Source organism: Nomascus leucogenys, chromosome 9 (genome assembly GCF_006542625.1).
Source record: "Nomascus leucogenys isolate Asia chromosome 9, Asia_NLE_v1, whole genome shotgun sequence".
Taxonomy (NCBI): Eukaryota; Metazoa; Chordata; class Mammalia; order Primates; family Hylobatidae; genus Nomascus; species Nomascus leucogenys.
Window position 1 is genome coordinate 8,396,732 of NC_044389.1, and position 26,208 is coordinate 8,422,939.

Consider the following 26,208-nt stretch of genomic DNA (forward strand, 5'->3'; position numbering starts at 1 on the left):
GTAGGCACTCCCCGTGGTGGTTCTGCCCCTGTGTCAATTTATTTTCTGTCTGGGCTCCCAGGCTTTCTGATACATCCTCTGAAATCTAGGCAGAAGGCAGAAGCTGCCACGTCTCCACTGCTCTTGCATTCTGTATGTCTGTAGAATTAGTACCACATGGAAGCTGCTAAGGCTCAGGGCTTGCTCTCTACAGAGCAGTGGCATGAGTCAAACCTGGGGCCACATGAGCCAAGGCTGGAGCATCCAGGATGTGGGGAGCAGTGTCCCCAGGCAGCACAGAGACGTGGCATCCTGGGCTTGTTCCCCTAAACCAACCTGTCCTCCTAGACTTCGACCTCTGGGTCTGTGATGGAAGAGGTGACCTTAAAGATCTTTGAAATGCCTTGGGGACCTTTTTCCCATTTTTTTGTTTAGCACCTGGCTTCTGTTTATCCTTGCTAATCTCTCTAGCAAGGGGTTTCTCTGCCTCACCTCACCCTTGGGCTCTTTCATTCTCTACCAGATGGCCAGGCTATGAATTTTCCAATTTTTTTCTGCTCTGTTTCCCTTTTTCTAGTAATTCACTGTAAGCAGTTAGAAGCAAGCACTCAGCAGCCCATGCACTTTGCTGCTTAGAAATTTCTTCCACCAGATATGCTATTCCATCACTCTTAAGTTCAGCTTTCCACAGAGCCCTAGGGCATGGACACAGTGTAGCCAAGTTTTTTGCTGTGGCATAACAAGGATGTCTTTTACTCCAGCTCCCAATGAGTTCCTCATTTCCATCTAAGAGTTCATAAGAATGACCTTTACTATCCATATTTCTATCAGCATTCTGGCTACCACCTCTTAACAAATCTCTAACAATTTCCAAACTTTCCTTCATCTTTTTGTATTTTTTTGAGCCCTCGCCAGAATCATCCTTAATGCTTAATTCATAGCAATATAGTCTTTTTCTAGCTACTCCTTCAAACTCTTCCAGCCTCTGCCCATGACCCAGTTGCAAAGCCACTTCATATTTTCAGATATCTGTGTAGCTACATCCTACTCCTTGGTACCAATTTTCTGTCTTAGTCTCTTTTGTGTTGCCGTAACAGAATACCCGAGGCTGGATAACATCTAAAGGAAAGGGTGTGTTTAGCCCATAGTTCTACAGGCTGGAAAGCACAAGAAGCTTGGTGCCTGCATCGGCTCAGTTTCTAGTGAGGACTTTCATGCTGTGTCACAGCATGGCAGAGCATCAAAAGAGAAGCAGACGTGTGTGAAGGAACAAAACCCAAAGGTGTCCTCACTTTTTAACATCCCACTCTCATGAAAACTAATGAAGCCTACTGAGAGTGAGAACTCACTCATTACAGAGTGAACAAGGGAATGGCACCAAGATATTTATGAACAATCCACATGACTTTCACTAGTCCGCCTTCCCAACATTGCCACATTAGGGATCAAATTTCAACATAGTTTTAGTGGGGTCAAACCATAGCAGAAAGGAGCTAGCACCAGAGGATGGCATAGAAAGAAAGCAAGAAGCCAAGTAAAGAAAGTGTTTCTAAGATGAGAGAGTGATCACACCGTGCCAAGTAAATTCTTCTCCCATGCCAAAAAGAAAATCTAAATACCAGCCTATCCCCATTTTCTAATATTATAAATTGTTCTAATGAGGCCATCACACAACTTGGTCCACTTATTGACAATCTGCTGAATTATCTGCAAGGATAATTCAGTCTGTCCAGGGGGTAATCCAGTTTCTTCAGCGACAATTACTAAACATCTACTCTGAGCAATAAATGAAACTGAATGTCGTGCAAGATGGAAAAATGATTAATACCTAGCTTCTATCTTCATAAAGCTTTCTATCTACTGGGGGAAAAAACGCATCATCCATGAAAGCTTCTGCAACATCAAAAGATGGTATTAATCCATTGATATTCATTGTTCACTGTATACACAGCACTCTCCTTGTTGCCGAAAATACAAAAGAGAAATGCAAGACAAACTGTGTCCTTTCATGGAATTTGCAATTTTGTTGGGGGGACTAGTGGAGAAACAAAAGCAGGCAGTCATAGTATGGAGTGTAAATGCACTAGGTGTTTGAAGAAAGAGAGGGCCATTCATATTACAGTGCCTGTTAACTGATCTCTGGCCTGAATTACCCCTCTTTGCTGCAGTTCACACACGGGTTCTAAGGATTCAGGGATCAGGCAAGAAGATGGGAATAAATTAGTATATGACCATGACAACCTCCAGGAGGGGACCCCATAGCACACTGGCAACCCGTAACCCTAAGAGGAAGCTTTTCCGAGATGCTCCACTTCATGATTAAGCATTCACCAGGACTAGTGCTGGAAGTGGAATGAGGGCCGACGTGGAGCTTATGTTTCTTGATATCTCTTCCCGTTCATTAGCTCCCAACTGTTATTTCCCCAGAAGTAACCAGATGAAAGAGGTTTTGCATTTGAAATGTTGAGGCTTTGGAAAAATCAATTTCCACACCAATTTCTCCCTGAGTTCTGATATAGTTACCCAAAAAAACTTCTCAACTCTCTATACCCAAGCATTATAGTGGGAATTTCACCAATTTCTGCATGATATAACAAAACCCTCACATTATATTGAGCAAAGCCTCAGTACTCACAGGAACTCTTTATATAAGGGGCAGACAGGTCTGAAAGTGCACACAGGCATTTGTTTGTTTTAGCCTAATTGTTAAAGTATGGGCCAGACACCAAAGTGGTGGATTTCTGGGCATGGGCAGGTGAAATATGTTTCAACACATTGCAAAATTTAGATACCCTTTCCTATAGAAATTTCAGGCAATTTTTAAGATAAATGTGTATCACTTGAGTAGAGAAGGGAAAAGAGAAACTATGTATTTTGTAGTTATACCCAAAAATAACTACTCCCTTTGTACCAAGAATTGGTACAAAAAGAAAACTATTTCGTTAACACTCAAGATACCTCAGAAGGAAGATAGAAGGACAAAATATTTCAAAAAAAAATGTCCACTTTCTGTACTCACTTTACCTTTGTTTTAAGTCAGGTTGCTTTAGCACCAGTAAGATACTTCAACTACCTTTTCTGTCAAAACCATGCCAGAGAAAAGAAACGTGATCATTTTTCCTTTGGTGCTGACCATATGGGAGTAGGTTATTTTTTCAAATAGCAAATGACCCTAGAGTTAGAAATTACCTGCAAGTCTTGAAGGCTTATAAGAGAGTTATCAGGAAAATGCCTTAAAGTTGTGTTTCTTAAACAAACTAACAAGAAAAAGACCTTTACTTTTATTTTTCACAGGGTGGAGCCATCCTGTTCTCTTTGGGCCCTGTTCTAAATTGAAAAATTCAGAAAAATAAATGATAAATACACAGGATCAATGGATTTATTATGATTTTTCTAACCTGACATGTTTTCCATAAATTAGGACAATGTTGCTGTGTTTTTAGATTAAAAGACCCAGTTCAATATGTCTGTCTGCAGAAGAGGAAATGAAACATCCTGTCTTGGGCCCCATTATAAGGATGACTTATGACAGGCAGCTGTCAGGCAAGGCATCTGGATTCTGACGGAGCCTGTTTAGACAGTGGTGTTGAAAGCGCTCAAGAATCTGGTGAAAGTCATAGGAATCTTACCACAACCACCCAGCCAAACAACATGCACAGCATGGATGTCCACATACATACCATTGTGAGGTTAATTTCAGAGTTTTCAAGCCTCCCCACCGCTGAGGTCCATACCCCGATCCCTTACCTATCAGTTCCTATCTATATGATCTGTAGTGAATTACTTGCTCTCTCTAAAGACTCACTTTCCTTCTCTTTAAAATGAGCATGAGATAGTGGTGCCCGGCTTATGGGTTTGTTCTTAAGATTAAATGAACAGATGTATCTAAACGCTTGGCACCATACCTTGCCCATAATGAAGGTTGGTCATTCTGAGCCATTATTTTCCTGCTTGTGCTATGAATTTAAGATTCCCTGGTCAAAAAGAATAATATGTGTATTTTATAGTTTATCTGCATCAATTAAAAGGGACAATCTCTATTACAGGTTTTATGGAGTAACCATTTAAAGTATGGATTTACTTTACAATGTCCATAACTTACTTTAAAATACCTCAACACTGAGAATTGAATCATGAATTTGTATTAGTAGAAGCCTCAACTCCAGAGGCATGAAGTTGCTGTAATGGAAACTTCACCTCCACAGGTGGCCAGCTGGTATTCCATCAGAAAGACTTCAGCTCTTCAGATCTCAGTCATCACCTGAGGCTTTGAAAATTAGCATAGTGAGCATCACAAATGGATTTTGATTGATATAAGAGATTTGCTAGTCAGTATGAATACCAGAAATAGGCTTTCGACCGGGCGCGGTGGCTCACACCTGTAATCCCAGCATTTTGGGAGGCTGAGGTGGGCAGATCATCTGTAGTCGGGAGTTCGAGACCAGCCTGACCAACATGGAGAAACCCCGTCTCTACTAAAAATACAAAATTAGCCTGGTGTGGTGGTGCATGCCTGTAATCCCAGCTACTCGGGAGGCTGAGACAGGAGAATCACTTGAACCCGGGAGATGGAGATTGCAGTGAGCCAAGATCACGCCGTTGCACTCCAGCCTGGGCAACAAGAGCGAAACTCTGTCTCAAAAAAAAAAAAAAAAAAAAAAGGCTCTCAATGGTAAAATTCAAGGTATTCAAGTCTGGTGACTGTGTAAAATGTTGTCAGAAATATTGTCAGAGTGCTCTGCACCTGTGCTGAATAGGCAGTAGGAATCTAGTGAGGCCTGTGGCCATGCCCATAGGGTCTGCACTGTGGATCCATCCATAGACGGTTCTGCCACCAGCTACTGGTTAGAAGGATTTCTGGTTGTCTAATGCTGACTTCAGGGTATCAGAGTCCTACCTCTGGAATATTGTTGCTTCTGCCTCAAGGGAACTTTCATCAGGAGGTAGAATCCATCAAGCTCACAGTTTCATGAACTCTCCTGGGCCTGCTTTTTAAAGGAATGTTTGTTTCAAAAACAGTCTGTATTTGGCAGAATTTCTTCTGAGAATTGCTTTTTTGATAACAAGATCTAAGGACATATCTAACTCTCATTCATCTTAAACATCTCAGTGCTATCAAATACCCAAAAGAATGCAAGAGTTGTGCATGGACCTATTTGCTAAAGTCAGTTCACAACAGCTTTAAGATAAGATAGACTGAATTTGGATCCCAGATATGCTACTTCCTAGCTCTTTGACCTTGGGCAAATGTCTTCACCAGTAAAACAAGGAAGTTAATATTACCTACTTAATTGGGTTATTAGAGAATTAAATGAGATAAGGCATATGTGATGGTTGATTTTATGTGTCAACCTGACAAGGCTAAGGGACACCCAAACAGATGGTTAAATATTGCTTCTTAATGTGCTTGTGAGGGGGTTTTCAGAAGATTCAGTATTGTAATCAGTAGACTGAATATAGAAGCTTGGCCCCCACCAATGTGGACAGGCATCCTTCCATTCGTTGAGGAAAAAAAAGGAAGAAGAAGGGTAAGTTCTCTCCTTCTCTGCTTGAGCTGGGACGTCCATCTTCCTCTGCCTTTGGACATCAGCACTACTGGTTCTTGGGCCTCCAGACCCTGTCTGGTACTTGTACCATGCCGATGTCCCCTCCCACACAGGTCCTCAGGCCTTCAGACTTACACTGATCTACACCACCGCTTTCTTGGTTCTCCAGGTTGCAGGCAGCAGATCTTGAGCCTTCTCAGCCTCCTTAATTGTGTGAGCCAATTCTCATAAACAATTAATCAAGCAATCAATCAATTCTATCAGTGCTATTTCACCAAAGAACCCTGACTAATATAGCATGCAAAGCACACAGTGCACTTCCGGCTTACAGTAAGAAAGTAACAAATGCATGGTCAAGGTTATTATTATGAGTTTAGGTATTCTTCTTTTTTATTGTAAATGGCTTTCCAATGTCCTTTAACTTTCATTTTCCATGATGATTTGTTTAGAACTATAAATCGAAACTGTTCACTCTTGGGTTTCTGTGACCTACTTTGCTCTGGTGTTTCTGCTGCCTCTCTGACTGCTTCCTGTCCTCCTGCACAATGAACGTTCTGCAAAGACAGGGACATTGTTTCTCTCATCACCACTGATGCCCAGCACCTATCCATATGCCTGGTAGGAGTGCAATTGGGATTTATTTGTACTGTGAGTCTCCTCAGCACCCAGGCTCAAAACCAAGCATTCTCTCTTATTCTCTCTCCTTTCCCTGATCCTTGCCAACCAATCCCGCTTCCTGTTTGCTGTTCATTCATAACGTTACACCTTCCATTTTATTTTCCCATCCTGTCAGCTGCCATCTTTGTCTGGGTGCCATCTTGCATTTAGACTGTTGAAATTGTCCCCTACCAATTGTCTCCAGCTGGTTTCCTGTTTCTAGCTTGGCTGGTTTTTATCGTCAAACTATCCTCTAGGAAACTGCCAAATTATTTCTATTAAAACCCTGCTTTGCACAAGTTATCTTCCCCTCTCTCTCTGTGTGTCTCTCTCTCACACACACACATACTGCACACACACACACACACACACGTACCACTTTCAACAACTCACTACTGAAAGCATCCAACAATCTAACTCAGGGACCTTCCTTTCAGGAAATTCTTCACTCCTGTCAAGATGGTTTACTTATTATCTCCAACTGTTCTTCTGTACCTACTTTTGTTCACAGTCTAGAGGCTCTCAGCCCTTTCCACCAAAGCCTCCCTCAGTGACAGAGGAGGGTGGCTGTAGTACCCAGCCAAAGATGCTGCTTTCAAGTCTTGTGTTTCATATCAAGAAGCCATATGCATTTTGCATTGCTATCTCCTAATATATCCATGTTTGTCATAATACCTAAACCTTTTAAATTATAGCCATCCAGTTAGATTGAACGGGCCCAATCTCCAGGGTGAGAGAGATGTGTTGGGTTAAGTCTTTGTGAACCCTCTAGCTCTCACCATGGGGCGCAATTCCCCCAGACACCCCCTTGTACTCCCCATCACTGCTCTCCGTCCCATTCCATAACCTTCTCCCAGGCCTCAGTGAAGTCCTTCCTTTCTATCCTTGACTATTTCTGGCAGCAGTCACTGCCTCCTCTGAGGCTCTGGAGTCCATTCTGCTAGTCCACCATGCTGTAGCTTGAGCCACTGAGCATCTTTCAAAAACAATTTTGTCCCCTCAAATAAAAGGTAGCCTCCTTGAAGCAAGGATCCTCTGTTAGACCAGTGTTTATCCCACCAGGTGCAGCACGCAGCTCTGGACACAAACAGCTCTCAACATTGTAATCTATATCACTCATCTGCTTGACAGCGCCTCTTTCACATTTTCATTTCATATTGATTTTTTGTCTGTTTTTTTCCTCTTTATGTCCTGGGCCTCACGGTGGCATCCTCTTCTCCTTTCTCAGGTTTAAGTGAACTAAACACTGAGTTATCTCTCAATACTGGGAGCTTTTCTGATGCTGTGCTTCCAACACAACAATACAAAAGAGAAATAAGAGTAGTAAACATGGGGGTGGGAGGAAGGGTAAAAATAACGGCTACTTTCTTTTTCCTTTCTTTTCTTTCAGCATTTCATCAAGACTGGGCTCCGTGCTCAGCATTTCATTTGCTTTGTTTCATGATAATATCAATTGGGAATCTTTTACTGATGTGAAATGGAACAGTCTAGAAAAGTACACAGGCAACGCTCAACTCCCCTGCAACCCACTTCCTTTGCCTGCCTGTCCACTCTCATTTAATGTCTTAATAATAACCCCACCATATGGGAAAAATGAAGGTGGGGAAGTCATGAAAAGAGAGGCTTTGAAACAAAAGGTTAAAATGAGATGAGGTTCAGACATTAGCGAGGTCCCCATTAACCCAGGTGATTGAAGGGGACGCAGAAAGGATGTGTCAGCTGAATCACAGAATGTTATTATAGCTCTTTCTCTCTCAGCAGGCATCCACTGTAACACACACACACACACACACACACACACCACCTCCTTTGCCCTGATTCCTCTCCCCAGCCTTTTTCTGAGGCTGAAAATTACAAGAATCATCCAGCCTTATGGTGTCAATTACGTTGGCCAGCATTCTTTTAATATGTCACTGCCCAGTGAACTGATAAGTTTAAATATAATTAGGGAGTGTTTTAGTCCATTACGGTTTCTATAACAAAATACCATAGATTTGGTGGCTTATAAAAAACAGAAGTTTATTTCTCACAGTTCTAGAGGCTGTGAAGTCCAAGATCCAGGCACCGACAGATTGTCTGGAAAAGGCCCATTTCCTGGTGCATGGATGGTGCCCTCTCGCTGTGTTCTCACATGGTGGACAAAGTGAATGAGCTCCCTTGGGCCTATTTTATAAGGACACTAATCCCATTCATGAGGATGCTGTCTTCATGACCTAATTACCTCTCAAAAGGCCGACCTTCTAATATCATCACCTTGGGAGTTAGGATTTCAACACATGAATTTTTGAGGGATGCAAGCATTCAGACCATAACAAGGAGAGAGGGAGATCATATAATCAGTGGGGCATGGCCTGCTGGGTCCAGGTAAGAATAGACATTTCCAGACAGTTGTTGTGGCCATGTTCTGGTTGCCATAGTGCTGACATTGAGGACCCAAATGCATATGCACTAAACTAAGTAATTACGCATCAAATGTTTGTTCTTTTGCCCTCTTGTTGATTGGCTGAATGGCTTTTTGTAAGTGTGAATCTTGAGAAGGCTTATATTTCATTCTGTTTATGCAATGGGTTCCAGTCCATTAATAGCAAGTCCATTTTAGCAGCAACTTCTTCACAATTAAGGCAAATTTCCATTAAAATTTGTTTACAACAATTGTCAAAAGAGAGACAGAGTTGTGTTCCTTTAGGTAGATCATCTGATTTTCTTAAAGCCTGTGCTGATTTCTTTTAGGCCAAGTAAGAGTGTGCCAACTTGCAGGACTGCAGTCAATGTTAACACATAAGCTTCATATAGACAATATATGCTACCTATCAGCAGAGCATCTAAGTGCTTAGCAAGGATAAGAAGAAAAAAGGATAAACTTCTCTTGGGACTGTGGTCTATGAGTGTGTCAAGCAAATTTTTAATTTGAAGAGCAATTCTGCAGGAATGAACAGAAAGTCCTCTCTAAACATTTTAATAAGAATAACCCCTCGAGCCAATATGCAATTGAGTGCATTACTTTCTAGTAATTTCATCTATACAACAGCTCCACAAGCTGTTTCTTTCTCCATATTCAGATAACCCTAGCCTCTAGGGTGACTGTAAAAGTGATATTTTAATAATGTGCCACATCTGTGATCAGAAATCCATGGTGAAACGCTCTCATGATCATATGGTAACAAGCCTCAGATAACTATCTTCCAGATTTAGGCAGGACTGGTTTGATGCTTGTGGTGACTTTCATTGCCACATTTTTCAATATCGTCTGCAAGAAATCATTGCTAAAGATGATCCCATAGAATGAGATCCAGCCTTTATTTCAGCTGCGAAGACTTGCCATCTTCCATGGAACTTACAGATCATCTCTGTTCAATAGGAGTATAATGTGAGCTGAATATGTTATTTAAATTTTTCTAGTAGCCACATTAAAAATATACAGAAAGATGTGAAATTAAGCCTAACAGTATATTTTATTTAACCCACTATATCTACAAGATTACCATTTCAATACGTAATCAGTGTAAAGCATTATTAATGAGATGTTTTGCATTCCTTTTTCTTTGTATTAACTCTTCGAACTCCAGTGTGCATTTTACATTTACAGCACAACTCAGTTCAGAGGAGCTACACTTCAAGGGCTCAGGAGCCACACTGACTACGAACTGCTGCATTGGGTAGTACAGCTATAGAGCAAAAATCTTCTGAAAAGGTGGTCTACCAACCTCGGATGAAGAAAATCTTAATAAGAATGTGAATTTCCAGGCCCTATCCTTGACCTACCAAATCGTACCTCTTGGGGTAGCACTAAGGAACTTTCATGTTTTAAGACAGGTTCTGTAGAGGATGCTTTGCTCACTAAAATTTGAGAACATTTCTTAGACTCCCTGTCCCAAATTTGCTTATAGCCCTATAGCCATCACCACCACACCCACCATAAACCCCACCACATGGTCATATAGGTAAGTAGGCACAATTACATAACCCAGTCTGTTCTTTCATACACTCATCAAATATTTTTTTTAAGTGCTCATTGTATGCCCAGCCTAACAATATAGGCAAAGCTCCTGCCCTTTGGAAGCTTATATTCTAACGGACAAGGCAAACTGAACAAGTAAAGGGGTAAATAAATGATCTAATTTCAGGTGGCAGCAAGTATAAAGAAGTGACACGTGGGTAGGAGGCTGGGGTGGAGGAGGGAGCGTGGAGGAGGGAGGGCCTAGCTGTAGGTGTGGTGGTCAGGGAGGGCTCTGGAGGAGGTGGGTGCTGGTAGACACTGAGTAAAAGGAGGGAGAAGCCCCACTGCATGAGAGAGATCAGTGCATTAGGAAGCCCCATGGTGGGAGCAGCTCCCAGGGCAATGTGGCTGGAACTGAGTGAACGAACAAGCGAAAGGAGGAGTCGGAAGAGAGGGACAGGGACATATCTGATGGCACAGAGCCTGCATGGCCACGCTGAGGTGCGTGGGAATTATTCCAAGAGCAGCGAGAATTATCTGGGGGATTTTAAGCAAGTGCGTGTAGCATTAACATCTGATGGGCTGGGCACGGTGGCTCATGCCTGTAATCCCAGCACTTTGGGAGGCCAAGGCCAGAGGATCACTTGAGCCCAGGAGTTCAAGAGCAGCCTGGGCAACATAGTGAGGCTTCATCGGTACTAAAAATTAAACAACAACAACAAAAAATTAGCCAGGTATGGTGGTGCCTGTAGTCCCAGCTACTTGGGAGGCTGAGATGGGAGGACTGCTTGAGCCCAGGTGACAAAGGCCGCAGTGAGATGTGATCATGCCACTGCACTCCAGTCTGGGCAACAGAGCAGCAACCTGTCTCAAAAAAAAAAAAAATCTGACAGAGGTGGCTATGGAGACTGTCCAGGAGAGAGAATGGTGGGCCCAGGTGACAGGGATAGCAGCGGAGATGGTGAGATGTGGCAGAGCTGGCTTGGCCATTAAAGGTGGAGCTGATGGAGCTTGGGCATGATTGACTGTGGGTGGGAGAGAGGAAGGGAATGGAGGAGGGTTCCTTTGTTTGGGGCCTGAGTGACCACCAATGGGACAGTTACTGAGATGATGCTATGGCCTGAATGTTGGTGTCCCCCCAAAATTCAAGTTGAAATCGAATCCCCAATGTGACGGGATTAAGGCCTTTAGGATGTGATTAGGCCGTGAAGGTGGAGCCCTCATGGGTGGTATTAGTGGCTGCGATAGTTTGTAAGTTTGCCCCCTCTAAATCTCAAGTTGAAAGTTAATCCCTAGTGTGGCAGTGTTGGAGGTGGGGTCTCATTGGAGGTGTTTGGGTCATGGAGGCAAGTCACTCATCAATAGATTAATGTCCTCCCTCAGGAGTGAGTGAGTTCTCACTCTATTAGTTTCCCCAGTGCTGGTTGTTAAAAAGAGCCTGGCATCTCTCCCCTTTCTCTCTTGCTTCTGCCATCACCACATGATATCTACATGCACCAGCTCCCCGTAGTCTTCCCCCATGAGTGGAAGCGACACGAGGCTGTCACCAGATGCAGATGCCCAATCTTGAACTTTCCAGCCACCCAGAATAGTGAGCCACATAAAGATTTTTTTTTTTTAATAGAGACAAGGTCTTGCCCCGTTACCCAGGTTGGAGTGCAGTGGCTCAACCATAACACTGCAGCCTTGAACTCCTCTCACCTCAGCCTCTTGAGTGGCTGGGACTACAAGCACACGTCACAACACACAGCTAATTTTTTAAAATTTTAGTAGAGATGGGTTAGATGGGGGTCTCACTATCTTGCCTAGGCTGGTCTTGAACTCCTGGCCTCAAGCAATCCTGCTGTTTTGGCCTCCTAAAGGATTAGGGTTACAGGATAAGCCTCCATGCCTGGCCACTTTTTAAAATAAAATAAATTACTCAACCTCAGATGTTCCTTTTAGCAACACAAAATGGACTAAGATAGTGCCCTTATAAAAAAAAGAACGAACGAACAAACGAAAGAAAGAAAGAAAGAAAAAGAAGAAAGAAAGAAAAAGAAAGAAAGAAAGAAAGAAAGAAAGAAAGAAAGAAAGAAAGAAAGAAAGAAAGAAGGAAGGAAGGAAGGAAGGAAGGAAGGAAGGAAGGAAGGAAGAAAGAAAAGCCCAAGGAGCTCCTCGCCCTCTCCTTCCACCGTGTCAGGCAGCAGCAATAAGGCACTGTCTATAAACTGGAAAGCAGGACCTCATTAGACACTGAATCTGCCAGAAACCTGATCTCGGATTTCCAGCCTCTAGAACTGTGAGAAGTAAAGTTTTGTTGTTCAAAAGCCCCCAGTTATGGTGTTTTGTTATAGCAGCCTGAGCTGACTACGAGGAAGACAGATGAGGAAAGCATAGGGTAAGGATAATTGTAAAAACCCAGTTGCACAGATTATCTCTTTGCAATCAGGGAGAATCTCAGTATGAATAATCTTATTTTAGTCTAAATGGAGAGGAGGGAGGAGTTCACTTATATGCCTCAGCTTCATCTGTTCTTTCACTGTGCCCTTTCCCACAGGAGATAGAAAAATGGTTAATGGTGGCTCACGTCTGTAATCCCAGCACTTTGGGAGGCTGAGGTGGGCGGATCACTTGAGGTCAGGAGTTCAAGACCAGCCTGGCCAACATGGCAAAACCTCCTCTCTACTAAAAATACAAAAATTAGCCGGGCATGGCAGTGTGTGTCTGTAATCCCAGCTACTTGGGGTTGAGGCACAAGAATTGCTTGAACCTGGGAGGCAGAGGCTGCAGTGAGCCAGTGAGCAGAGATCAAGCCACTGCACTCCAGCCTGGGTGACAGAGCCAGACCCTGTCTCAAAAAAAAAAAAAAAAAAAGAAATTTCTCTGCCTTCCAGGAGGTGGAGGAAACCACAGCCTCCTTTCTTCCCAGGTGGTCATACGTATGAATTCACTCACACACACACACTGCTGCTGCCCAAGAACCTCAGCATCATATCCATTCAGCTTATTTTGACTCAGTGAGGTAGGCAGAATCCCAAAATAAACTCCACGTGACCCACACTCCTACAGAATCCCTTTCCCTGGAGTGTAGGCAGAACCTGGTTGCAATTTCACTCCTTTCACTAAGTTATGTTATACAGTAAACATGAAGGGACTTTGCAGATGTAATTAAGGTCGCTAATCAGTTGACTTAAAGCTCACTTGGGCCTGGCCTAATCAGATAAGCCTTTTAAAAAGGGTCTAAAGGTCACTTAAAAAAACATATGCTAATCATGCTCTCCTATTGGCCTTAAAGACATAAATGGCCATGTTGTAGAGAAACCTGTGCCAGAGAAAAGGCTTCTAGAGACTGAAGATTGTAGGCTTTAGTCTTCCAGCTGGAAAGAACTGAATTCTGCCAACAACCAGTGAGCTTGGAAGAGAATCCTGAGCTTCAGCTGAAATCACAGCTTTGGTTGCCCTCTGATTACAGCCTGGTAAGACCTCTGACCCAGAAAAACTGTCAGATAATAAATTTATATTGTTTTGAGTCCCTACATTTGCAAGAATTTGCTATGCAGGAATTGAAAACGAGTGTAATAAAATAATAAGGGCTTTTATTGAGCACTTATATTGTGCTAAACCTTTTCAGTTGCTTTACCTCATTTTTCCTCACAACCCCATGAGTTTGGCACTATTATTATCTTAATGTAACACATGCAAAATTGAGGCTTAGGGAGAAGTCACAGAACTGAGCGTGGGATACAGCAGGCACTCTGAAGATAGGGAGTTTGAGCATTACACAACGCTGCCTTCAATTAGAGGAGGGGTCCCTCATCAGAAGCTGTGCACCTGAGACTCCTCTTCGTAATTATGAAGGCTGCTCTCCCCTCCCCTTAATGCCTTAGACATGCACTCTGGCCCCAGGCCCCACCAAGTAGTGCCTCTGATGGGCCATTGCATCATTTCCTCTCCCCACCCTCTGGAAGCCCCACAGTCAGCTTGGACAGCACAACCTCTGAAAGCTAAGATGTCCACAGGATCCACTGGGCATATTATAACCTAGCTCACACATGGGTGTCTGATTTACCTTAGTTTTCCCAGGATCATCCCAGTTGTAAAACTGAAAGCCCAAAGAGAGTTTGGTGAATGGGTACAAATACACAGTTCAATAGGAGTAAGTTCCAATGTCTGACAGCAGGGTCGGGTGACTATGGCTAACAACATTGGACTGTCTATTTCAAAACAGCTGGAACTGAGAACTTGAAATGTTCCCAACACATAGAAACGATAATCAAGGTGATGAAGACCCTAAATGCTCTGACTTCATCATTACACAATCCACACATGTAATAAAGTATCACATGCAACCCACAAATACCTACAGATATGTGTATCAATAAAAATAATTTTTAAAAAACCGAAAGGACCACATCCCAGGAAAACTCCTCAATGCCAGGCAAATCGGGATTATTGATCACCTGACCACCCTCCAAACCAAGCCCAGGCATGAGGAGGCCTGGGGGCCACTTCCATCCTGCAATGTCCCATGCCTTCCCTATCATCAAGAAGAAAAGAAAAGCCCAGCTTTGATGGTAGAGCACTGCTCTCTAGAGACAGCTCAGAGCAGAAGCAACTATCATGAAGCAGTCAATGCCAAGGAGCTCCTGCTGGATGAGGTCTGGCAGTGCAAGCCAGGAGGGGCTTCAGCCTGGACCATCAGACAGGCCTGGAAAGCAAGGCTCATTCAGGCCCTCTCCCTTGAATTGAGAGATTCTCTTGCCTGAGCATCACACATAAGGCACATTAATTCAGCCTCAGACCACACCAGACTCCACATTCCATCATCTCTGCTGCCCAAGCAGGCAACTTGAGGAGAGCTGGGGGAGGCTTCACATCCTTCCTAGGATTGTGACCATCACGATACTCACCTGGGGAATAACGGAGACCCACCTCTTACTGTCCACCTCGATTGAGAGTTCAATCCTGATGAATGGCTCCCCTATAAGAGCTGGCTTCTCTGTTGGTGGTCCTGGAATCTTGACTACACCCCACCATCTTCCAAGTTGTGCTATTTCTGCCAAGTGGCACCTGTCATGACAGTGGCTGGATCACGGTCACTATGGACTGACTGACCAGTGGGACATTTACTGAGATGGTGCTATGGTCTGAGTGTTTGCACTCTCCCCAAATTCACATGTTGAAATCGAATCCCCAGTGTGATGGCATTAGGTAGTAGGGCCTTTGGGAAGAGGCCCATATTGTGGGACAAATCTGTCCACACTGTGGGAAATGGCTCAACACACATACTTCATTAAATACAGCCAGCTAGAGATTCATAAACTCATTCATTCATTTATTCATTGGTTTGCCAATATTTGGGGGCACCTATGATAGGCCTGGCATTATCTTAGGCTCCCACAGGGAATTACAGAACATTTTAAACTGTATAACATGGAAATCCTGGGCACGATGCTAGCATATGAAGATACCAACCTAATTCACATGGCTGTGTGAAGAGGGATGGATGTCATAAAAGATCTTCAAGGAATTTTTCCAGAAGCCAGATGTATGTTTTTTAAAATTTCAGATAGAGTCCCACTCTGTTGCCCAAGCTGGAGTGCAGTGGCATGATCTTGGCTCACTGCAAACTCTACCTCCCGGGTTCAAGCAATTCTCCTGCCTCAACCTCCCAAATAGCTGGGATTATAGGCACCTGCCACCATACCTGGCTAATTTTCGTATTTTTAGTACAGACAAGGTTTTACCATATTGGCCAGGCTGGTCTTGAATTCCTGACCTCAAGTGATCCACCCACCTCAGCCTCCCAAAGTGCTGGGATTACAGGTATGAGCCACCATACCTGGCCAGGATGTGTATTTTTAATATTATCATTTAGTTTGAGGAAAACAAACTAGTTGTTTGTGGGTATAGAGATACATCCCCCAAAAGCCATTAACAAAACCCCTCAACTATCAGCTTAAAATATGTCTCTGCATTTTATTTTAAGAAAACACAAACCTGGTCACAAAACATCTTCAGAGAACAGGATAAGTGAAGAAACAAACAAAATGCATGGGAGTAGCAAATTTGGGGCCACGGTCATGTTCAAGGGGCGGAGCTGACATGAAATCATTTTGTTCCCGGAAAAGCAAGGTTAACTCAAGCTGTGAAGCCCAGATGGCCAATAGATTTATAGCCATCTAAAGAAGAGCAGAATCCTTTCAAGAGTTGAATTATGATGACTTGTAGGTATTGATTAGATGAGAACACCAACCCCATATTCAGCAGAGGGTTAGGGAATGAGAAGTAGAGGGGAGATGGTGGTGGTGATCGTCTTTATGTAGTTTTCAAAGTCACTTCCGAAAAAGAAGATGAGGTAATAGTTGAATATGCCAGCAACGGACATGAGGAACAGGAAGAGTATGATGCGTTTCCCAAATATGTAGCCAGGGGTGCTGGAAGAGAAGGAAAAAGAAAACTGTAGATGCAGTGCAAATGACACCAATTTCACACACACAAAAATGTTACCCCTTTTAGATACATAGAGTTTAAATTATAGCTCCCTGGACTCGGCAATGCTCCATTTTCCCATTTACTTCATATGAAGGATAGAAATGTCTCAGCTATTACTAGTCATTGAACTTATTTCAAACCCAAGTGACAAGAGCCTAGACCTCAAAACCCATTACTGCGAGGGCTCTGCTGTACCCGCCTCTCTGTGCTCTCATGATTTCCTTAACTCCAGAGCTCCTTGATGGCCTGAAGGTGGCAGGTTCTGTTGATCACTGGGCATCCCCACTGAGCATTAGGACCATTAAGACCCTCTGTGCAGCTGCCCCTAAGGACAGACACGTGTGTAATGCAGGACTGTGTTAAAAGTGAAGTTTAAATGAGCCGATAAAACCGGTGGAATCTGAAAGGTGCTTCAGCATCTGAGGGCTCATTCTATTCTCCTGAGGCTGCCCGGAATAATTCATGTTTACATTCATGAGACCTAGGCACCCAGCAATGGGAGACAGGCCCTTGCATTTTTGAGTGGAGGGAGAGACTTGTTTTTTGTTGTTATTGTTGTTGTTTGTTTCTTTGTTTTTGAGATAGAGTCTCACTCTGTAGCCTAAGCTGGAGTGCAGTGGTACAATCTTGGCTCACTGCAACCTCTGCCTTCTGGGCTTAAGTGATTCTCATGCCTCAGCCTCCCAAGTAGCTGCAACTACAGGCACACGCCACCACTCCCAGCTAACTTTTTGTATTGTAGTAGAGATGAGGTTTCCTCATGTTAACCAGGCTGGTCTTGAACTCCTGAGCTCAGGCAATCCACCCATCTCGGCCTCCCAAAGTGCTGGGATTATAGGCGTAAACCACCACGCCCAGCGGAGACATGTTTTAATACACTCTATCCTTCTCTCCAAGGCACTAAATCCTAAAGTGCATCCCCCAGTGAGATGTGACCTCCTAATGGCATGCAGAGGCCACCCTGCTTCTGCCCTCCCTCTTCAGAGCCCTCTTCTGACTGCCGCCATGGCTGGCCCATCTGAGTGGCGCTAACAGGTTGGAAAAGTCCAAATGACTCAGGAGGGTTGTTAGTAAAGATCCCGGGAAGGCGTCTTTAGGCAATCAGGACTGCACAACGAGATGAGCCAGCTCAGCCCAACAGCTAACTTCATGCTGCCAAGTGCCGTTTCCTGCCATAATCAGAGAGCAGCATTTGGCATCCACAGGTTTAATATTAGAAATCTTGTCAATTTGAAAGGCACCCCATATGCTGACAATATAACTCATAATTTTTCTTTTTCTTTTCTTTTTTTTTTTTTTTTGAGACTGAGTCAAGCTCTATTGCCCAGCTGGAGTGCAGTGGTACGATCTCAGATCACTGCAACCTCTGCCTCCCGGGTTCAAGTGATTCTCCTGCCTCAGCCTCCTGAGCAGCTGGGATTACAGGCACCTGCCACCATGCCCGGCTAATTTTTGTGTTTTTGGTAGAGACGGGGTTTCACCATGTTGGCCAGGCTGGTCTCGAACTCCTGACCTCAGGTGATCTGCCCACTTCGGCCTCCCAAAGTGCTGGGATTACAGGCGTGAGCCACCGCGCCCAGACAACTCATAATTTTTCTACAGCAGGAGTCTGAAAGTCACTCAGCCATTAGGTATCAAGCTCCTTGCTACTCAAAGTATGGTCCATGGACCAGCAGCATCAGCCCCCACACTGGAAACTTGTCAGAAATGGGAAATTTCAGGTCCCTCTGGAACCTAATGAATCAGAATCTGCATTTTAACAAGCTCCCTGTGGGACCCACTCACATTGGAAAAGCACTGCTAGCTGACACCAGCCCTGTTCCTTGGCCAGCTTCATTCTCTCTCTGTTTTCCTGTTCACAGTCACGTTCATGAGATAAGACATCCTAACTAGCTCCTTATGGGGGAAAAGAAACATCCCAAAAGAGGGTGTTGTGGGCTGAATTAGGTCCCTTCCAAAATTCATATGTTGAATCCTTACCCTCAGTTCCTCAGAATGGGACTGTATTTGGAGACAGGGTGTTTAAAGAGATAATAAAGGTAAAATGAACTCATATGGGTGGGCCCTCATCCAGTATGACTGGGGTCTTATAAGAAGAGGAGATTTGGACACAGACACACTCAGTGAGGTGATGATGTGAAGACACAGGGAGAAGGTGGCCCTCTACAAGCCAAGGAGAGAGGCTGCAGGAGAAACCTACCCTGCCCACACTTTGATCTTGGACTTCTAGCCTCTAGGACTGTGAGAGAATAAATTCTGTGGTTTGAGCCCCCCAGGCTGCAGTGCTTTGTTATGGCAGCGCCAGCAGATGAGTACAGAGTCCCCTGCTAGTGCTGGTAAGGGAAGTGAAAATAAAATAAAGAAGTCCAAGTAAGGGATATTTTTTAGCCAGAGAATAGAGGGTTCAGATAAATTAAATTGTGAAAAGTCAAATATCGTGGTGGCTCAGATTTATCACATGAATGAGGCCACCATATGCTCATTACAGAAACAAGAAAAAGTGATTTGCGAAGCTGTTTTACACTCAAGATAAAACCGAGTGAAAAATGAAATGGCAGCACCTCTTGATGAAATAGTGATGCTCTTCAATTCAGGTAGGATTTTTCCAAGGTCTCAGGGCATGTGACCCTCCCAGCATAGGACTAGGGTGCTTTAACTCTTCCCAGGCTGTGCACAGGGTGTGGAAGATAAGAGCTCAGCCTCCTGCTTCCTTGTCTGCAGGGCTCAGGGAACGTGACCCCAGGCTGGGCATGTCATTAGCTGCACCTTTAAGTCTCTGAAGTTTGGAGATGGGGCCACAGCTGTGGCAAGTGAGCCTGGTGGGCAGATGCCGAACCTGACCCAGGCTCAAGCAAAGCTGCGGAGAACCTGAAATGCTGTGAGCAGGGAAGGAAGACCTTGGGGGCCTAGACAGGGCACACCAGGGTCATTAGCCCTTGAACAAGGAAGACATCTCTTTCATGTTTCTATTTTTTTTTTAATACCAACCACAGAAGACTCACTAATCTTTCATTGTTTCTAAACATAAAAACATTGTTTTAATGTTTCATTGGTACATAATCCTCAATGAGGGAGGAAGGTCAGAATTAAATTATTAAGCATCTGTTGGGGCCAGGTATTGTATACCCATGACTTCCTTTAATTCTCATAGCCATCCTACGGGGGCGTATTGTAAACCTATTTTCCATCTAGGCAAACAGAAAAGAGAGGTTGCACTGATTTGCCTCAGGTCCCACAGCCAGCAAGAGGCAACATAGGAGTTCAGACCTGCCCGTGTGAGGCCAGAGTCCTGTGCTTTGCACTGCAGGGCAAAGGACGCCTTCAGACTTCGGAGACCAGGATTTGGTTATTAGTTTTGAAACAGCTGTGCCCTCCACAGGCAGCATAAAACTCTCATGAAAACACAAAAGCATCCTGCTAAATAATTCCCATCTCAAAGGTGCTAACCACTTCTAGGATGAGGTGCGGTAGTGTGGGAGACGGGGGCAGCCAGGCACCCAGAGCCCTGAGTTCCACTCAGGCATCGTGGGTGGCTCATGCCTATAATCCCAGCACTTTGGGAGACCGAGGCTGGCAGATTGTTTGAGTTCAGGAGTTCGAGACCACCCCAGCTCAGCTCTCTGTCGCCCCCCGCCAGTCACCACTCCCCCTCCACTTCCCACCCCAGGTTCTTAATGTGCATAAAATACGAGGTAGGAACAGAAAACATTACAGTCCCTTCTTGTTTTAAAAATCTGTTCTTTTCAGAATTTAGGGAAGTGTCACTTTAAGCCTGGTGACCTCTAAAGAAAATAAAAATTGTAAGCTCTGTGAGGACAAGATATTTCTCCTCTGCCCACCCACGAATCTCCAATAAATCAGGACCTCCACAAATATTTCTGAAATGAATGAATCATTTCTCAGAAAAGAGAAGCGAACAGCCTTCAGCGATTCCCAAACTCCAGTGTGTGTAAGAGTCATCTAAAGAATGTGTTATCTGAGAATGCAGAATCATCTGAGAATGCAAATTCTCAGACTTCCTCTGGCAGAGATTCTGATTCATAAGCCTGGGATGGGGCCCAGGAATCTGTATCTTTAATAAGCACCACAGATGATTCTAATACTGTTGTTTGGTGGGTTTCGCTTTGAGAAACAGTAGCCTTGATATCCATCTATGCTCCCCGGCCTTCCAAAAGAAGAATGCTTCTTCTCAAACTCCAGTGAAGTAACACCATACTCCACACTTGGAGGGGCCCACAGACTCTAAAACACTGATGCTGAGGAGGAGAAATGACAATGACGAATCAGTCTTCTTGCTTTTTGAGAACTAGGTCTATGATTATTTTGGTAAGTTGAATATATTTGGTCTTGCAATGTGTCCCTGGCTCTAGGAGACACCTTGGGTCTCCTTGGGGACAAAGCCTCCGTTATGTTCACTGTTATTCCTTCAGCAACTGACCTGGTACCTGGCACAGAGCAGGTAGCAAATATCTACTGAATGAATGTTGAGTGAATGAGGAGTGAGTGAGCAACAAAGGAGAAGGAGGAGTGGGGTAACCTGAGTTCATTGGCCTCAAGAGTTGGCAGTCATTGCCCACCCACCATTGAGCTGAGAACTTCAAATTGCCAAGAGGATCACTGGGAGCCCCAACAGAGGACAGGACTCTGAGGGATCGGAAGAGGGAGCAACCTAGTGCCCACTGGGGAAGGTAGGTGATAAAAGGCCAAGAGTCAGTTGCCAGTTGGTGCCAGGTGCCATTGAGTTTTGGCCCAGGTAACAGCTTAAATGAATGGGAAAGAAACCAAGATTCAGGCTGGGGATCATGGGTGGCTTATGCCTATACTCCCGGCACTTTGGGAGGCTGAGGCTGGCAGATTGCTTGAGTTCAGCAGTTCGAGAACAGCCTGGCCAACATAGCGAAAACCTATCTCTACTAAAAATACAAAAAATTAGATGGGTGTGGTGGTGCATGCCTGTAGTCTCAGCTACTCAAGAGGCTGAGGTATAAGAATCACTTGAACCTGGGAAGAGGTGGAGGTTGCAGTGAGCCAAGATCAGGCCACTGCACTCCAGTTTGGGTGACAGAGCAAGACTATGTAAGGTGAGGTGAGATGAGGTGAGGTGAAGGGAGGGAAGGGAAGGGAAGGGGAAAAGAGAAGAGAAAAAAGAAAAGAAGAGAAAAGAAACGAAACCAAGATTCATCCTTAACTGCTGGATAGTAACTGTTCCAGGTGAACTAAACAGCATAGAGGAAGGGGTCAGAGAGTAGGATGAAGGGCTGAAAATAAGAGCCAGAAACTTCTAGAGGGCATTAAAAAGGGAGCTGCAAAATCCTTGCAGGGCAGCCTGAAGCCTGAAGGAAGAAGCTCAGACTGGGGCATACATTATGGAATGTCTTCCCAACCCACTGGACAAAGGATAACACTGAACTTCCGAAGCGGACAGGGCTGGAGCAACTTCTGGAAAGGGACAAGGGACCATCTGGGGTTCAAGAGAGAAATTCCGGGGGAAGGATCTCATTGAGCAATTCCTCCTCGGTTGGTGAGGTCAAGAACTAAAGCAGGTCCCAAGGGCATTAGGTGTCTGCAGAGTCCAAGTGTGACAGCCCAGGAACAGAAGGGGGGCCTGGGGAGGAGATGGGCCCAACTGAAGAGGATCTCAGCAAGTAGCTTCTAGATGGCAGGATTGAAAATATCCTTGCATTTAACCATAAAGCCCCTCTGGCTTGCACCTATATCAGGCCGTATTTTGGTCTAGATTAGGCTTAGACATTTCTTCTAGTATCTATTACTTCTACTGATGACAACTGCTCAGAGTGGCTGTATTAAGCAGTGTCTGTGTTAAGAAGGATTCTGAGGCCAGGTTTGGTCTCTGCAAGAAAGAGCACCATGATTCATCAGTAATGCCTACCACAGCCAGAGGGGAGGAGAAGGGGATCTAGAACCCACGCAGATGGTGGGTTATGGGGCTGGCAGGATCTCCTTCTTATCACCTAAAGAGGGAGACCAGGGAGGCACACAAGAAGTCAGGCCATTTATATTTCAATTAGGTCCAAAGAAATCTACTATTTTAAAGATTTCTTATAAATCAATCTCCTATTGTTTATTTTTGTCACCTCTGTTCATTCCCTAATAGGAATCAGTTAGTAAAACCTTTAAAGTTAAAAGGACATGTGGGTAGGTGGACAAATTTTGTCATGTTCTGCAGATGGTCTCGGAATTAAAGCAGCTGTAGGATCTCAAGCAAGTGGTGACAGATGAAGAGAGGAGCAGTGAGTGAGCCACATTCCTGGGACTTTGCCGGGGGTAAGATAGGGCTGCATAGGGAGCCAGGCAAAAGAGAAGACCCTCTTATTTCATTGCTAGACATTTCACCCCCACTCTTAATGAGGTAATCCCATGGGAAAAGGCATGATAGAGGTTTTCCAGGGCAAAAGAGAATAAAGAATATCATTTAGGGCAGTGTTGATAAGAATAGGAGAGATAATGGAATTGTGGTTTTAGAGGATAAATAAGAATGCCACTAGAGAGGCATGAAAAAAGAGATGGCACAGGGAAGGATCTGCCGAAAGAACAGTCATTCTTTTTCCAGCTGCAGCCCGGCTCATGGTCTAACCCCGTCAAGTCCTTGAGCTTCACAGGCTCTCAGGTTTTCCAGATATAGCGCTTTCACCCGCCGACCTCCCTAGGATGTCACTGCCTTTATCACTACTGAAGGATGCTAGCTAATCATAGAGCGCATTAGCCACTAGAGACGGGTGCTATTGTAAAAGACAGAGCGGCTGTGAACATAAGGAAGGAAAATGATGTGGAAGGCTGGGGTCAGCACCTGGGGCAGCAGCCTCACAGAACGTGTTCCTGGCACCCGAACCCCTACTAGTGCATTAGGAATTGCAATCTCTAAGGAACTGATGGCATACTCTAACATCAACGTTTCTTCTGTAAGTATTATCGTGTATTTTACTAAAATCTAGATTTCCTAATCCAGGTGTCAGGAAGGTACTGTGCTGCTTTGGGGCTTTCTGTCTGGCAACATCTATAAACGATGCAATGGTGACGCTAGTCAGTTTCACAGTCTCATGTCTGCGTCTTTTTTTTTTTTTTTTTTGAGATGGAGTTTTGCTTTTGTTGCCCAGGCTGGAGTGCAGTGGTGCAATCTCGGCTCACTGCAACCTCTGCCTCCTGGGTTCAAGCGATTCTACAGCCTCAGCCTACCGAGTAGCTGGGATTACAGGCACCCACCACCATGCCTGGCTAATGTTTAGTATATTTTTTAGTAGAGACGGGGTTTCACCATGTTGGCCAGGCTGGTCTCGAACTCCTGACCTCAGGTGATCCACCCATCTCAGCCTCCCAAAGTGCTGGGATTATAGGCATGAGCCGCCGCACCCTGCTGTCATATCTGCATCTTACTGCATCTTATTTTCCCAACATTCTTTCTGCTGGTCCCTGGAAGATATGTTCCTCAGGACAACTTATCACAAGGTGCAAGCTTTAGTTCTCATTTCTGTAGACAAACAATGAAACGTTTCACTCTCAGGAGGCCTGGGAACCCAGACATAAAAAGTCATTACAGCACCAGACTCTGCAGGGCGGGAGTGCAGGGTGTGGGGCTGCAAGGCACGTGCAGCAAACAGCACTGAAGCACCCTTTGAAAGTCAGCACTATGCGGAGGAATTGCTTAATGAGAAAACTGGGCAAGTCCCCCCAGCTATATTTTCAGAGCCTTCAAAGCTCAGGGAGGGAAGGATGAGAGGTCCTAGTCAGCCTTCCCCCTCCCACCCAAGGGGATGCTATAGAGCCGTGAATCTAGTCAAATATTGTTTTGAATTATCACTCTTCCTGCTCAAAAATCAGGAATCACTCCACAGTTCTTTAGTAGTTCCAGTTACCTACCTCTGCGTTCTCTCTCCTAGGTAACCGACAAAGTACTTTTGCCTCACAAATAAGTACATCAGTCCAGCAAAGGCAGCAGGAACTAAGTGGAGAAATGAAAACACCTGTGTCAGTTTCATAGCCACCAAAACATGCTGTTAGCCCAATTAGGCAATCAACATTGGTCACAAAATCTAGCAGAGGACACACGCACTTCAGAAAAAGAGCCAAGGGCTAGAGGAAACCTGAGAACCTTCCTAATACTGGTAATGACCTTATGCCGGCATCGTGGTATTGTTTACAACAAACTTGTCCAACCCGGAGCCTGCGGGTCGCACGTGGCCCAGGATGGCTTTGAATACAGCCCAACACAAATTCATAAACTTTCTTAAAAATATGAGATTTTTTTGCAACTTTTTTTCTTTAGTTCATCAGCTATCGATAGGGTTAGTGTATTTTATGTGTGGCCCAAGACACCTCTTCTTCCAGTGTGGCTCAGGGAACCCAAAAGATTGGACACTCCTGGTTTCCAAGGAATTTGCATATCTATCATCTAACGTGAGTCCTTTCAACATAACTAGTACCCACATTTCTATTTCCAGATGTGGAAACCTGGGTTCAGGTGGTCAACCAGGCTTGCATAAGGCTGTCAGCTGGTAAAAGGGCCAGAGGGTAGGGCTTAAACCCCAAACCCAGCTCTGAAACTGGTTCTCTTAAAAGTACACCCTTCACCCCTGAGCCTCCCCACAGCACAATCTTTAACCTTTCTTGAACCAACAGCTAACGTTTAGAAAAGATCCCTAGGGAAGGAGATTCCCTCTGTGTTCTAGCCTTTTGGGAAGGAGATGCCCTCTGCATTCTAGCTTTTTGGGAAACTGCCAGGAGCAGCACCCCAATAACTCTATGAACTAGTGGAGCTGTTCATATGAAGCCTTGGAGCTGGGAGTTAACTCAGCTGGAACTAGTGTTATCTGGAGCCACAGATATAAAAACAATTTAAACACTTCCGCCATTGAGGGAATACTTTTCACCTGCCACACTGCTCCTGGCGTTTTGAGAACGTGAGTCTCCAATCCTCCCAGCTCGCTGGTAAGGAGTGTGTCACTGTCACCATTTGACAGACGATGAAATTTAGGCTCAGGCCACAAGAGCCATGAGGACATCTGTCTTTTTCCTAGATCATCTCTGAGCCTGGCATAGTGCCTGGCACATAGGGGTGTTCAAAATAATATTTGTCAAATGAATGAAAATAAGTCAGGCCAGTGAAGGGGTGGAAGTTGAAACCAGGTCTTTCTGATTTCAAAACTTTGTCACCACCACTCGCATTATCAATAATAACATTTACTGCACTTCAGATGTTAGGCGGAATCATATGAAATGCTATTTTTGTAGGTCATAAATAGTCAGATATTGGCAGTTTTACATGGCTCAATCTGATATATGCCAAGCACTGTGTCAGGAGCTTCATACATATTATTTCACTCACCATAGGAATGCTACTAGCTAGACCATGGTCCTGTTTTACAACAAGGAAACTGAGGCTTGGAAAAGCTGAGTAACAGCCTGGAGTCACACACCAGCAATGAGTGTCCTTGGATTTGCCTCCAATCAACCACTCCCCAAAACCCATTTCTGTCCACAATTCCTCCTGCCTTCCAAAATACTATTGTTATCTGGCAGATAAGAAAATCAAAGCAAAAGAGAAACTGTGAGCTTCAGCTTTCTCTTCTTTTTTTGAGACAGAGTTTCACTCTTGTT

General features: G+C 44.4%; 1 protein-coding gene across 1 annotated transcript in view; it reads right to left on the reverse strand.

Moving 5' to 3' along the window:
• Positions 1 to 16,055: 16,055 nt before the first annotated feature.
• The window catches only part of ALOX5AP (arachidonate 5-lipoxygenase activating protein), a 28,810-nt gene continuing 18,657 nt past the window's right edge, over positions 16,056 to 26,208 (reverse strand). Inside the window, exons 4-5 of the mRNA XM_030818412.1 lie at positions 24,472 to 24,553; positions 16,056 to 16,538 (exon numbers count right to left, since the gene is read on the reverse strand). Coding sequence (XP_030674272.1) covers positions 16,376 to 16,538; positions 24,472 to 24,553 — 245 coding nt within the window. The 3' untranslated portion in view covers positions 16,056 to 16,375. The remainder of the gene's footprint in view (positions 16,539 to 24,471; positions 24,554 to 26,208) is intronic.